Here is a 13,885-nt window from a genome sequence, read left to right on the forward strand (position 1 = left end):
AGGCACGAGCTATATTTGTCCCCGGGAGGGCAGCGCCCGTCCTGCCTGACCTCTGCGGCGGGCAGGGCCCGGGGGCTATCTCGGCACCGCAGGATCGGGCTGGCGGCGGCGATAAGCGGGAGCAGGGCGCCTCGTCTCGGCTTCGGGACCTCCGGGCCCCCGGGCCAGGCGTGCGTGCGTTCGTTCGTTCGTCCGTCCCGCACCACCGACACCTCCCCGTCCCCGGCGCTGCGGGGTGGCGGCTGCGGGGCAGGGGGCCGCGGAAGTGGGGGGCCGCGCAGGTCCGTGCAGCCCGGGGCTGGGCGCCGGGGCGGGGACGCACCGGGGGACGCAGAACCGGAATGCGGGCGGGGGAGGGCGGGGAGCCCGGCGGTACCGGGGCGGGGGCGGGGAGGGGGCGGAGCGGAGCGGCGCCGGGGCCCGGCGGGCGGTGGCGCGGGGGGCCCGGAGCGGGCCGAGGGCGGCGGGCCCGGTGCAGGTGAGCGGGCTCGGGGCGCGGGCGGCGCGGCGGGCGGGGCGGCGGGGCCGGCAGGGCGGCTGCGCGGGCAGCGGGCCGAGGCCGCCCGTACCGGGGCCGAGCGGCGCCGGCACCGCCCGGACATTGTCCTGGCACGGCCCCGCCGCGCCCCCGCGTGTCCCTCGCCCCGCACGTGTGTCTCCCCGTGCGTGGCCCCCCTGTGTCTCTGCCTTTGCCCTTGCCCTTGCGTTTCCCCCGCGCTGCCCTCCTCTTCCCCGTGCGTCCCCTGGCGTTACCCCCGCCCCGCGCTGCCGCTGCGTTCCCCCCACTGCTCCATCCCCCGCTCAAGCCTGGTCCTAGCACCCCGCTGCCCCCCATGGCTGAGCACACCCCCAAGGGCCCAGGTGGCTCTGGGGGGCCCAGGGCATCGTTACCCGCCCTCCCAGGACATCGCCAGGGCCCCCAAGTGGGTCCTGGCATGATGCTAGTGTCCATCCCCATGCTTGCACGCACAGTGGGTGCACTGCATGCAGGGTGTCCTTGCGTGTCCCTGTCCCCATTAGTGCCCCCCTCAGCTTGAGCATGCCACCCCGCCCGCTGTGTGTCCCTCCTTGCAGCCATACCCAACAGCCCATCCTGAGACCTTGTTGCAGCCCATCTTCTCTCTGCAGCCGGTGACCTGCCAGGATGGCCGTGCTGGGGGGCTACTGTGAAGGCAACAGCTCCATTGCCCAGGTCTGGGTCCAGCAGGGCTTCCAGCCCTGCTTCTTCTTCACACTGGTGCCGGCCGTGCTGCTGAGTGTCTGCCTGCTGCTGGGTGCCCTGCAGTATGCCTGTTACGTCCGCTTCGGCCGTGCCATGGAGCCCAAGTACATCCCCCGCTCCCGTCTCTACTGCAGCCAGGTCCTGCTGTCCCTGCTCCTGGCCCTGCAGCCCTTTGGTGGGCTGCTGTGGCAAGCAGGGGGACCAGGACGGCTCTACGGGTACATGTTGCTGCATGCCTGCCTCTGGGCCCTCAGCTGGGGCTGTGCCATCGCCCTCCTGCAGCTGGAACACACGCGGGTGCTGGCACACGATCGGACTCGGGGCCACGGCACCGTCCTCCTCCTCTTCTGGGCACTGGCCTTCGCTGCTGAGAACCTGACCCTGGTGTGCTGGAGGAGCCCGCTGTGGTGGTGGGCGCTGGAGGACACCAACCAGAAGGTGGGCTGGGGGACTGTGGACAGGGAAGGGGGATGAAGCCCTTTGCGGGGGGGGGGGGGGGGGGGGGGGAACAGGGGGCTGCAGCATCGCAGTGCTGGGGTGTGGTGTGCCTGCTGTGCCCTGCCATACCTGGGGTGTGCATGCTCCCTAGCCCAGCAATTGCACATCCCTCCACACCCCCATCTGGCTCAGCTCCCGCTTCTGCCTGGCCTGGTCCCAGGCGTGCAGAGGTGTGGGGGGTCTGCCTGCTCCCCACAGCACTTTAGCCCCCACCTCCCCCTAGGGTAGGGGTCCCCCAAGCCAGAGGGAACAAAGCCAGGTGTGACAGGGGGGAATGAAGGAGTCTGGGTGCTGCCTGAGGTTCTGTGCTCAGCCAGAGCATCCTGCTGGGTGGCATGGGGTGTCCCCTCTCCCCTGGGTGCACTGCACCCCATCCCCATGCCCCGCTCCTTGCCTCCCTCAGCCCATACCCATCCTGTGCCAGGCTGGGCTGTGCCAAGGGCCTGCTGTGGCACCTGACCCCCTGCTCTCCATCCAGGTGCAGTTCAGCTTCTGGCTGCTGCGTTACATCTGCACATTCATGCTCTTCATCCTGGGCATGAAGGCCCCGGGGCTGCCGCGCAAGCCCTACATGTTGCTGGTCAACGAGGAGGAGCGGGACGTGGAGAACAGCCAGGTAAGTCCCAGGGCTGGAGCAGTTTGGGGACATATAATCATAGAATCATTTAGGTTGGAGAAGACCTTTGAGATCATCAAGTCCAACCGTTAACCCAGGACTGCCAAGTCCATCACTAAACCATGTCCCTAAGTATCACCACATCTATGCGTTTTTTTAACTTCTCTGGGGATGGTGATTCTACTGCCTCCATGGGTGGCCTGTTCCAATGCTTGAGACACTGCCAGGGAGGAGTTGGGGACAAAATAGAAATACAGCTGCCCTGGGATTGGCATCATCAGGAGACCAGGAAGGAGCAAAGTTTAGGGCTGCCCAAGCTCCCTGCTGTCAGCAGGATGGGGCCCTGCCGGAAAGATGGAGTGGGGACCCTGGAAGGATGGGGCTGATTTTCTTGGTGGGGAGTTCCCCAGGGCCATTGCCAGCTGGGCTGGGGTGCCAGGCCAATGACCACTCTCTCTGCTCTCCCCCAGCCGCTCCTGCCCGATGCCAGCAGGACCACCTCTACCTGGAAGGATTTCCGGAGGAAGCTGCGGCTACTGGTGCCATACATGTGGCCGAGGGGCAACCACCTGCTGCAGGGGCTGGTGCTGTTCTGCATGGCACTCATGGGGCTGGAGCGGGCCATCAACGTCTTTGTCCCCATCTACTACAAGAACATTGGTGAGGTGCCTGGAGCTCAGAGTGTGGGGCTGCTCACAGCCTCACCAAGTGCTGGGGGCTGTCACGAGTGACCTGGGGGGCTGCAGGGACCTGGCAGGAGCAGGGTCCAGGGGCCCAGGGACCAGCACTGCGTGCTGGGGCTGGTTCCCATGGGGCACCTGGCGATGCTCCCTGCCCCTCTGCCCTGACCTTGCTACGCTGTCCCCAGTGAATGAGCTGACGGAGGGTACCCCCTGGCACACCCTGGCCTGGACTGTCTGCATCTACGTGGGGCTGAAGTTCCTGCAGGGTGGAGGTGCTGGTAAGGACCTGCCGGGAGGGATGGGGTGCCAGGGAGAGACAGCATGGGGCACATCGTGCTGGGACTGGGGTTGCTGGAGATGCCCTTATGCCCCCATCGCTGCTGCTCTCTCTTGGGAGCAGCAACCAGGGCTGGTCCCAGGCTGGGAACAGCTGGGGGGCCTTTCTTTCCCAGCTGGGCTTTCTGAGCTAGCTGCATGCCTCGGTGGTGCCAGTCCCCGCTGACCATCCCGTCGTGCCCTGCAGGCTCCACTGGCTTTGTGAGCAACCTGCGCACCTTCCTGTGGGTGTGGGTGCAGCAGTTCACCAACCGGCAGGTGCAGGTGCAGCTCTTTGCCCATCTGCATGGGCTGTCCCTGCGCTGGCACCTGGGGCGCCGCACCGGTGAGGTCCTGCGCAGCGTGGACCGGGGCACCAGCAGCATCAACAGCCTGCTCAGGTCAGAGCACACCCAGGGCAGGTGGAGGGTGGCCAGGCAGCTGCACCGGGCCAGGCTGATGTGCCATCCCCCTTTCCACCCCCCAGCTACATCGTCTTCAGCATTGTCCCCACCATTGCGGACATCATTATCGGCATTGTTTATTTCACCTCAGTCTTCAGCGCCTGGTTTGGCCTCATCATCTTTGTGTGTATGAGCCTCTACCTGAGTGAGTGGAGGCTGGGGTACAGGGGTGCTGTGCCGGGCTGTGGGGCAGCAGGCACCTGCTGACACAGCCCCCTCCTGACCACAGCTCTGACCATCTTCATCACCGAGTGGAGGACCAAGTACCGGCGGGACATGAACACACGGGACAACGAGGCCAAGTCCCGGGCTGTGGACTCACTCCTCAATTTTGAGACGGTAGCGTAGCCAGTGGGGGGTCCCTGAGCAGTGCCTGGCACTGGGGGGGCTGATCCAGGTGCTGACCCTGGCTCTGTGTCCTGCAGGTGAAGTACTACAATGCAGAGAGCTACGAGGTGAACCGCTTTAATGATGCCATCCTTAAGTACCAGGTACAGCACCCGGGGAGTTGGGGGGGGAAGGAGCTGAGCCTCATGGGCACCCGTGGGGAGGATGGAGCTCACTGTGGGTCTGGTTTGGAGGTGGCAGCATCCCAGAGAACCGTGCCTCTTCCAGGTCTCAGAGTGGAAGGTCAGTGCCTCGCTGGGCCTCCTCAATCAGACCCAGAACCTGGTCATCGGCCTGGGGTTGCTGGCGGGGTCCCTGCTCTGCGCTTACTTCGTCACTGAAAACAAGCTGCATGTAAGACCGGTGCCAGCCTGGGCAGCCCCCTGCCCGAGGTGGGGCCCTGCAGCTGGCGGTGATGGGCACCTCTCCCCTGTCCCTTCCAGGTGGGGGACTTTGTCCTCTTCGGCACCTACATCATCCAGCTCTACACACCACTGAACTGGTTTGGGACTTACTACAGGTAAAGCTGGGAGCTGTGGGGGTGCCTGGGGTCCCCCTTCCCATGGGCACCTGGGCTGGGATGTGGCCCCCCAGACCTTTCCCTCTGGTCTTTGCCCCCTTCCAGGATGATCCAGAACTCCTTTGTGGACATGGAGAACATGTTCGAGCTCTTCCACGAGGAGCAGGAGGTGGGTGCCACCTTTCCGGACCCCGCTCCATGGCACGGCCCTGTGGTCCTGCCCTGGGGACAGGCTGGCTCTGAGCCTGCATCTCTCCGCCGGCAGGTGAAGGATGCGGTGAATGCCGGTGACCTGCACTTGGAGGCTGGGCGGATCGAGTTTGAGAATGTGCACTTCAGCTACGTGGATGGGTAGGGGGTGGCTGGAGCAGGGTGGGACAAGTCAGGCTGAGGCCTGGCACAGGGACGTGGGGCAGCGGAGGTAGCCCTGAGCCCCTCTCCATCTCCCTCTCCCAGGAAGGAAATCCTGCAGGACGTCTCCTTCACTGTGATGCCTGGGCAGACCCTGGCCCTGGTGAGAGCAGGACCTTGGGTGTGGGTTCACTGCTAGAGAGTGGGGGAAGGGGGGCTGGGAAGTATGGGGGTGAGAAGGACAGACCCCCTGATGGGGCCAGCCCTTCCCTGCCCAGCTCCTGGCCTCCAGCAGCTGGGAGTCTCTGGTGTCTCCAAGTCCCTTTACCTTGGCATGCAGGTGGGACCTTCGGGCTCAGGGAAGAGCACTGTCATCCGCCTACTCTTCCGCTTCTATGATGTGTGGGGTGGCTGCATCCGCATCGATGGGCAGGACATCTCCCAGGTGAGGATGGGAGGCCTCCAGGGAGCAGGAGGGGAGACACACCAGCTCCTATGGGCCTCACAACGCTGCTCAGTGCGGGCACTGGCATCTCCTCAGGGCAAGGGTGAGCACGCAGCCCCCACACCCCTTTGGAGGCTGATGTCTGTGCCAGGAGGGGGGTGAATGGCGTGACTGCAGGACCCCTGGGCTGAAACGCTGGAGACTGGCTGGGGCTCCCCAGGAAGGGCCAGGGCACTGGCAGGGTCCCCCCACTGCAGGGTGGAGATGCAGCTGAGCCTGTGGTCCAGGGGGGATGCTGGAGCAAACACCCTGCAAGGAGTGGGGTGGGGGGCTCATGGCTGAGGGGTGGGATTAGGTTTTGGGGGGGGTCTTTCTTTGCAGGGGCTGTGTGTCTGGCTGAGCCCCCCCTTTTCTGTCTCCCCAGGTGAAGCAGGCATCGCTGCGTGCCCACATCGGGGTGGTGCCCCAGGACACGGTGCTCTTCAATGACAGCATCGCCAACAACATCCGCTACGGACGGATCCTGGCCACTGACCAGGAGGTGCAGGAAGCAGCCCAGGCTGCTGACATCCATGACCGCATCCTTTCCTTCCCTGATGGTGAGAACCCCGCGGTCCCCTCTTTGCCCTCCCCTACTGTCCCAGACTTGTAGCTGCCGTCACAGTCGTTCCTGAGTACACCCCTTGTGGGGACACCTGTGTGACCCTGTGCCTTGCTTTGCCGCTTCCCACCATCTTTCCAGGGCTAAATCAGCCCGTGGGCAGGGATGGGCTGAGGCTGCACCAGGCAGCTGTGTGGTCTCAGTAGGACCTCCCCATGCAGCAGGGCCCTGGTCCCCGTTCCTGTCTTGGAGGTCACCAGCACAAGCACTTTCCTGCCCTTGTGCCTGCAGGATACAACACCCAGGTGGGGGAGCGGGGCCTGAAGCTGAGTGGCGGGGAGAAACAGCGCGTTGCCATCGCACGCACCATCCTGAAGGGTCCCCGCATCATCCTGCTGGATGAGGTAATGGCACCAGCTCCCAGCCCATCCTTGCCCCATTCTGCAGCAGCCCCTGCCCCAGTGGCTGCCTGCACTGCCTGCATCCCTTCCCCACGCTCTGCCTCTCCTGCAGGCCACGTCTGCACTTGACACAGAGACTGAGAGGAACATCCAGGCCTCCCTGGCCAAGGTCTGCTCTCACCGCACCACCATCGTTGTTGCACATAGGTAGGGACAAGGGGAGAGGGCTGATCCAGGAAGTGCTGAGCTCTCTGAGCTGGCCAACCCCCCCAGACGGGCACACAGGCCTGTCCTCCCGCTCAGGAGACGACAGCCCCTGTGATTATAGCTCCTTGCACTGTGCAAACCCCCTCGGACCCTTTCCCCTCTAAGCCAGAATTACCTCCCGGCCTTTCTTTGCAGGCTCTCCACTGTGGTGGGTGCAGACCAGATCCTGGTGCTCAAGGATGGACGCATCGCAGAGCGAGGGAGGTGAGCACAGGGCTCGGGCTCGGTGCTGTCTGCCCATGGGGAACCCTTCCCTGGCTCTGGGGCCAGCGTGGGACCCTGCACCCCTCCGCTCTCCCCACAGGCATGAAGAGCTGCTGCAGAAGGGCGGTGTGTATGCTGGCATGTGGCTGCAGCAACAGGTGGGGGATGAGGGCGACAGCAAGGAGCACTGCATCGAGAAGCCCTCAGGCAGCAAGAAGGGGCCATGAGCATAGCCAGGGCTCTGCTGTGACACTCACCGGGGGCCAGGCCCCCACACCGTCAGGGAACCCTTTGCTGGCTGCAAGCTGGGGCCCCACACGCCTCGGGAGCTGTAGGGGCTGGGTTGGACACTCCGCTACATTTGTACTCTTTTGCTGTTGTGTAATTTCTTAAACCAGGTCCTTCCCAGCTCTGTGCCTGTGTGCTGTGTGCAGGGTATACATCTGCAGGGCTCCCCCCGGGGGGCTGCGCAGGGCAGGGGCAGGCAGAGTTACTGCCTGTGCCCTTCGGTCAACCAGCAGCTCTGCCACAGAGCTGAGCTCCTTGGGCTTGGAGAGGCAAGGTTGTCGGTGCCTGCCCCATCCCTGCACAAAGGGCTGAGCGTGGCAGGAGGCTGCACTCCAACAGCAAAGGAAGAAGCAGCACAGCTGGCACCTGCTTCACCCCCACGTGCCCCCCATCCTTGTGCCCCAGTTGCAGAGATTCACTGCTCTGGGCTGGACACCAAGCGACTGCTCCCCCAAAGCACCTCTGCATCTTGTGCTATGCTTTTATTTTCTCCCAAGCAGCACTTTGACAAGTCTTGGCATTCCCTCAGCCCAGCCTGAACCCAACTCCAGCCCCAGGGAGGCACTGCCAGCAGGTAACCCCGTCAGCCCTGTGCTGCTCAGAGCAGGACAGCACAGCCCCGCAGGGAAGCACAAGACAGCAGATGGGAAAGCAGCACTGCTCCGCGTGGCTGCAGCCCCCCCTTACCAGAAGCCAGCAGGACAAGTCTACCCCCACCCAGGCAACAGCTCCTGCCTCCGACCACCAGCAAGGAAGGGCTGGCTGCAGGCTCAGGGCTGTGTTTGCCCGAAGGGGTTCTGTGCTGCTGCTACCCAGGAGGGGTTCCCCTACTGTATGGCTGGAAGGAGGGAGGCATTCCTGACCCAGCAGCACTAAAACGGGGCCCTGGGAGTTTAGGCCAGCAGAGAACAGGCAGCTGCAGTCCCCCTGTGCAAGTGACACAGTTATAATTGAGTCACTGCTAAGGTTACTTCTCAGTTAATGGCCCTTGTTAAATTAAACCAGAAAGGAAAACGATGTTTCCACTCAGCTTTCAGAATGGTCCTGGGCACCAGCCTAAGGCCCAACGTGCTCTTAAGCATGCAAACAGCGGGGGAGGCACTGAGGGCATGGGGAGTGGGGAAGGGGCTGCCTTCACATTGCCAGGAAGCCACACATTCAGACGTGCCATGTCCGTGTGAGACCATCCCAGCCCCAGCTGCTCATTGCTGAGGGGCTGGCATGGCCCCCCCCCAGAGCATGAAAATCCAGCCTCCCACTACTGCAGCAGGCAGCCACAGCCCGGCTGCACATATGAGCATGCAGAGATGTCCCTACGCCGCATTTCCGTCCAGGCTGGCTCTGCCCTCACCCCACAGTCCCAGCAGTGCTGGGACGTGACCATGGCAGCTGTCGCTAAGTGCACGCCGTGGGCTGCTGCTTGCTTTGGTCACTGTGTGCTTGGCCTCGTCCAACAGTCTTCACCTCTTCAGGAGCATCAGCAATTTGCTGCACCGATTTTATACAGGTACTAGGGTGAGGTGTCAGCATGTGTTTGGTGGCTTGCTTACAGCCTCCAGGGAGATGAACTGTCCCTGGTGAGAGACTCTTGTTGTCAGTGTCCAGGCAAGAACCCCATGGCATCCACATGGGAGGCCAGAGCTGCTCCTTCGGTCACGAGTGGAATCCCATGTCCGCTGGCACACCCTGCCTCGCCTGCCTATGACATGCTGCAGTTTGATGGCTTTGAACCGTGTGCCTGGAATGGGAAGCACACAGTGAGCAAGGGAAGATGGGATGCCCTCCCCTGCCTCTGTCCCGTAAGGGGGCACATCCAGTGCCTGAGTGCCCAGGGCTGCGTGTTCAGCAGTGATGCTGCCGCTGCCCCAGGCCAGGCTGCTTTTCTCCTGGTGAGAGAAGTGACCCTAGACAGAGGCCAGAAGCAGCAGAACTCAAGGAGGCTCTCTATGGCACAGCCAGGACAGGATCGACCCCACCACAGTGTGGAGCCTCACTCACCTGCCGCTGTGACTGCTGGTACTCTGCTTCGCTCGCTGACAGCGCTTGGGCCAGTGCCAGATCCTCCTCCTCCTGTGTGCTGCTGGGGACAGCAGTGCATTGTGTGCCTCGGGTCCCCCGAGCTCAGTGGCCCAGCACTCAGAGCCCTTTGGGGTGGCAGGATCTCCTGTCACCACAACCCCCCAGGACAGCTAAGGGCAGGGAGCAGCTGAGGATCACCCTGAACAGACCAGGGGCTGGGGAAGGACCAAAAGATCCAGCTGGGGGCTGGCAGCCAGCACCCTGGGCCAAGAAGAACCATATTAACTCGTCTGTAAGACAGTGCTTTTAGCAGCACCAGGCAATGTGCCCAAGGGTGTAGGCTCCCTGGTGTCCTCTGTGAACACCCCTACTCCACCTCTGTCAGGCTCTAACCACGCTCATCAGCTGACAAGTGGTCAAACAATGGTTTGCCCTGCTCTGTGCTGTCAGTCACTCTCCCCTCCCAGCACCCCGGAGGGCCTACTTGCTGAATAGAGCTCTGTGATGGCTCTGGACTCTTCCTTTTCTCCCCCATCAGCCACACAGAGGCATCATCCCAAGCCACATGTTGAGAGGAAGGTCATCCCAGAGCCACATGATGCTTCCCCAGGGAAGATCTCATACACAGGCTTGGGGCGTGACACCACGTGTCCCCAGGCCATACCTGGGTGGCTGCACTGAGCTGCATGCTGACTCTGCCAGGGACATCTCCAGAGCTCGCTGCAGTGCCTCTTCCTCACTCTGAAACAAAACATCTTGTCACCAGCTTGGCTGAGGGTGGCAACAGGCAGCCCTGAGGACATGCGGCAGGTACCGTATTGTCTGGCCAGAGGTAGGTGCATGTCCCCTCTCCAAGGCCAGACACAGCCAAAGCGAAGGCCTAGGGCTCAGCACAGACTGGCAGTGCTCTCCCCCTGCCCAAGGTAATGCAGCTCTGCCTGCCGCGCAGGGAGCATGCTAAGAATACCAGCAGGAAGCGGCATGCAGTCTCCTCCTCCTCCACCCTTGGTTTGCAGATCAGACAAGACAATGCCCAGGGTCAACAGCCAATGTGTTTTGTCCCTTTGGGGAAAGCTGACCATCAAACGCAGCTGAGAGGTGCCATTCGCAGGTATCAGCACAAACGCTGATGCCTCTCCAAGCACCTGGGATCCCTGTTTGCCAGGGAAGGACCAGCTGGGGAGCACCACAGCCACCAGCAAAGCATGGGTTAAAAAGCAGTTGCTGCAGTAGCTCCTCAGGGCACAGGAACCATGCAAAACCCACCCTAAATGCCCAGGCCAGGCTACTCACCAGTCCATTCTGCAGCATGACAGCTGGAGGAGAAATGCTTCGAGTCTGTGGTGCAGCTGCTCTGCCTCCTCTGCAAACAGGAGAGAAGCTGGATTATTGTCAAGGCAGGGAGCCCTGGTAGGAGTACACATCCCTGCTGATGCATGAGAAGCAGAGAGGTGTTGGTCCTGCATCCCACAGGGAGCCAAGATGAGCCTGGTTGTGCCCACCTCAGAATTAAGAGTCGGGTCAATCACCTTACCTGGCAAGGGCAGGAGAAGAGGGGCTGTCTGTTGGCCGGGCTGCTCCACTGCTCATCGTGGTGACTGTTTTGGAGGAGGATGCCTGGGCTCTGGCCACTGCAGCATGCCTAGGACAGACAGGACACCTGTGAACAACTGTTTTACTATCACGAGCCATCCCTGGGCACTGAATACCAGAGAGATGAAGCTGTATGAGCAAGACACCTCCCTGGCTCCCTGCTCCTCTTCCTCCTAAGAGTACCCATGTTGTGGGTACTCAGCTACACCCAGGAGTTTCAAGTGCTGTTTCTTTCCTCAGAACACTGTGCCAGGATAGGCAGAAACCACCGGCTACAGAATACGGGGCTGGGCAGAGAAGCAAGAGCAAAACAGCTAGCAGGTAGTGCCAGCAGCTTTTGCTACAGGAGGGACAGACTGTCTATACAGCTGTGCTGACTCTAAAAACTTTAATGCTGCTGGACGACACCCCAGCGCACAGGGCAGGGAGTGTGAGAACACAGCAGTCCCAGGCAACAGGTCAGGAGGAGCCAGGATTCTTCCGTCACTCATCTGGCAAGCACAGCCCCATCCCTGCCAGCCTGTCCCCAGGCCCTCACCCTGCTTTGGAGAGGGGATGCCCTGCTCCACTGCAGTCGTGGTCCAGGGGGTGCCGGTGCTTGAGGCAGTAGTTCTTGTGGCACTGGTTGCAGATCACCTTCATCATCTCCTTCTGCTTGCAGCCAGGCTTCAAACACTTGTTGGTGAAGATCTGAAAGATGACACGGCAGTGGTGAAAAGAAGCATGCCCTGCAAGGCCAGGGCTGTCCCTTGCCTCCATGCCAGGCCCTGGGCAGTGACCGGCTTTCCTCACCAGTGCCTCTTCTGTGGGGCTCTGGAGTTTGTCTCTGAATACTAGTTTTCTTCAGACAGTTTATTAGTAATTCACTAGTGCTTCAGTCTCTATAGCGAAGGGTCTCCACGACCACAGAATACACAGCAGGAGAGAGACCACCTCACCTAGGGACTCCTGCCTGCCCTGCCAGGGCAGTGGGGGCAGCCCAGAGCCCTCCAGCTGTTGCTGGGCTAGAATCCTGCAGGGCCAGCTTCCTGCAGCAATTTCCTCCCCTGGCAAGACAGGGCAGCTGATTGCATCTTCCTAACGGCAGCATGCTGTTTCCCATCTTCATATCCCAGGTGGCTGCCCAGCCCCACTCCATCACTACCTCAGCCCCAGACTCACACCACAAAGCCCTACACATGCACACACCTCCAGCTCAGCAACCCTTCCTGCCCTCAGCCTGCGCAGAGGCGGCACGAGCAGGGCTGACTCGTGTGTGGTTTTCGTCCCACCCCCAGGCTTTGGCAGGGACTCAGCAGAGCTCAGCAGCCACATGGAGAGCACCAGGTTCCCACCTTGCGCTTGCGCTGTGCGGGGTCCGACTTGCAGTCACGGTCAATGTGCTCACCCACCACGACATCGGGCATCTCTCCCCGCCTCACAGGGACCGGGGTGTTGCAGAGGGGACACACAGGGACCTGCACATCCTGTAGAGTCAAAAAAAAGGGTCTGGGAGCTGGCAGCTGGGCAACCTCAAGTGCTGTGCGGTCACCTCGCTCCTTCTCAGGATCTGCCTGCCACAGCTTGCACAGCATCACCTGCTGTGGGAGATCCCACCCAGCACCCCCCAAACAGCTGAGCTGCTTCTGACCTGGCAGGTGTGACAGGCACGGGCACAGGCTCTGGGATGGGAAGACAGCACGGCTGGGAGATGCCCAAACCGTTTCACCCAGTGGCACAAGGTGGGGTGGAAGTGTGCGGCACCAATAGGTATCCTGGATTTCAGGGACACCTTCAGACTTGGCACACGTCCCAAGGGGGATTGCCCAAGCGACAAAAGAAGTCGCAAATTATTCTGATCCCTGGCCGGGAAAGCTCAGCAGCTCTGTGTGGGAGGCTGGATTAGACCTCCCCTCCGCCCTCACCTTCTTGTAGGCAGAGGTGCAGTCATGCTGGGCGTAGGCGATGTGGTCGGTGCAGAAGATCTGCTCGCAGGCATCGCACTTCAGGGGGAGGAAGTCTGGGAGCAGGGAGACGCCGCAGACACAGCCCGTTGAGGCCGGCGCTTGCCGCCTGCGGCCCGGCCCCCCCCGCCTCTGCCTTCCCGACGGCTCAGCCCGGAGCCACGGCAAAGCCGGGGCCGCTCCCCTCTGCCCCCAGCTCCCAGCACGGGAACAAAAGGGCTGCGGGTCCGCAGCTACATCTCCAGGAACCCCTCGGGCTCCTCCTTAAAGCACCCCCTCCCCGGGTTCAGGAGCAGCATCCCGACACCACACCGAGCTCCCCGGGGGCTGCCAGCCTCAAGCCCGAGGCGGGAGGCCCTCCCCCACCCGGGGCAGCCGCTGCCGTGAGCCCCGGGGGGCAGACGGGCCCTCAGAGCCCCCCACCGCCGGCGGGTCCGGGCTCCCTGCCGGGTCCCGGCCTTGCCGTCCCTGACCGATAGCCGCCGCCCGCGCTGTCGCCCGGGGCAGAGCCGACACCCGGCTCCGCCCCGGCGGGGCGCCCAGAGGCCGCGGCCGCCCCGCGCCCTCCGCCAAGGGCAGGCCGGGCGGCACGACCCGCCCTTCACCCCTCGCCACACCGGCGGGTGCCGGCCACCGCCCCGCCGCCCCCCTCCCCTGCGGAGGCCGGGCTACCCGCGCCGCGCCGCCCAGGCCCCGGCCTGCGCCGCCTTGCCCGGGCGGGGAGCAGGGCCCGGCTGCCAGGTACCCCCCCACCCCCGGCGCGGCCGCCGTCCCTCACCCAGGCGCTGGCAGGCGGGCCGGGAGCAGTGCGCGCCCAGGTCCGGGAACTCCATGGCGGCCCCGGCGGCGGCTCCCGCCGCGCCCGCTTCCGGCACGGCGTCACACGGGGCGGGGACAGCACCGGCCCCGCCCCGCGCGGCGGCCGCGGGACCCACGGGGGGCACGTCCCAGCGCCCGCTGCGGAGGCACCTTCCCGGGCGCGGGGGGAGGCTGAGGGCACGGCCCGGGCGGGACAGCTTAAACGGGGGGCGGGGGGCTCCCTCCCTCCTCCTCCTTCTCCCGTCCCCC

At 63.3% G+C, this 13,885-nt stretch overlaps 2 protein-coding genes across 6 annotated transcripts; one reads left to right on the forward strand and one right to left on the reverse strand.

Moving 5' to 3' along the window:
• The first annotated feature begins 135 nt into the window (after positions 1-135).
• ABCB6 (ATP binding cassette subfamily B member 6 (Langereis blood group)) lies at positions 136-7,382 on the forward strand. Of its 4 annotated transcripts, none has more exons than XM_056348314.1 (20): positions 139-281; positions 1,129-1,660; positions 2,199-2,336; positions 2,807-2,996; positions 3,205-3,297; positions 3,543-3,735; positions 3,822-3,943; positions 4,028-4,137; positions 4,224-4,289; positions 4,414-4,539; positions 4,629-4,705; positions 4,811-4,874; positions 4,971-5,056; positions 5,162-5,219; positions 5,397-5,501; positions 5,926-6,100; positions 6,394-6,506; positions 6,616-6,710; positions 6,906-6,974; positions 7,075-7,382. In XM_056348314.1, exons 2-20 carry the CDS (start codon positions 1,145-1,147, stop codon positions 7,199-7,201), a joined length of 2,523 nt encoding a protein of 840 aa, XP_056204289.1. In that variant the 5' UTR covers positions 139-281; positions 1,129-1,144; the 3' UTR covers positions 7,202-7,382. The 4 variants fall into 4 exon arrangements, 3 of the variants coding, with proteins under 3 accessions (XP_056204291.1, XP_056204289.1, XP_056204290.1); XM_056348315.1 differs by lacking the exon at positions 139-281 and adding an exon at positions 403-478; XR_008823394.1 differs by lacking the exon at positions 7,075-7,382 and having other exon boundaries at positions 136-281; positions 6,324-6,506; positions 6,906-6,948.
• A 343-nt stretch (positions 7,383-7,725) lies between these two features.
• On the reverse strand, positions 7,726-13,750 carry ZFAND2B (zinc finger AN1-type containing 2B). 2 transcript variants are annotated; one of them, XM_056348324.1, is made up of 9 exons: positions 13,596-13,750; positions 12,779-12,873; positions 12,209-12,340; positions 11,413-11,564; positions 10,816-10,923; positions 10,575-10,644; positions 9,946-10,022; positions 9,261-9,342; positions 7,726-9,000 (listed from the first exon to the last, which is right to left on the reverse strand). In XM_056348324.1, exons 1-9 carry the CDS (start codon positions 13,648-13,650, stop codon positions 8,962-8,964), a joined length of 810 nt encoding a protein of 269 aa, XP_056204299.1. In that variant the 5' UTR covers positions 13,651-13,750; the 3' UTR covers positions 7,726-8,961. The 2 variants fall into 2 exon arrangements, with proteins under 2 accessions (XP_056204299.1, XP_056204300.1); XM_056348325.1 differs by having other exon boundaries at positions 9,261-9,339; positions 13,596-13,745.
• Between the last annotated feature and the right edge of the window lie 135 nt (positions 13,751-13,885).

The sequence above is a fragment of the Falco biarmicus genome, chromosome 8, assembly GCF_023638135.1.
Source record: "Falco biarmicus isolate bFalBia1 chromosome 8, bFalBia1.pri, whole genome shotgun sequence".
NCBI classification, from domain to species: domain Eukaryota; kingdom Metazoa; phylum Chordata; class Aves; order Falconiformes; family Falconidae; genus Falco; species Falco biarmicus.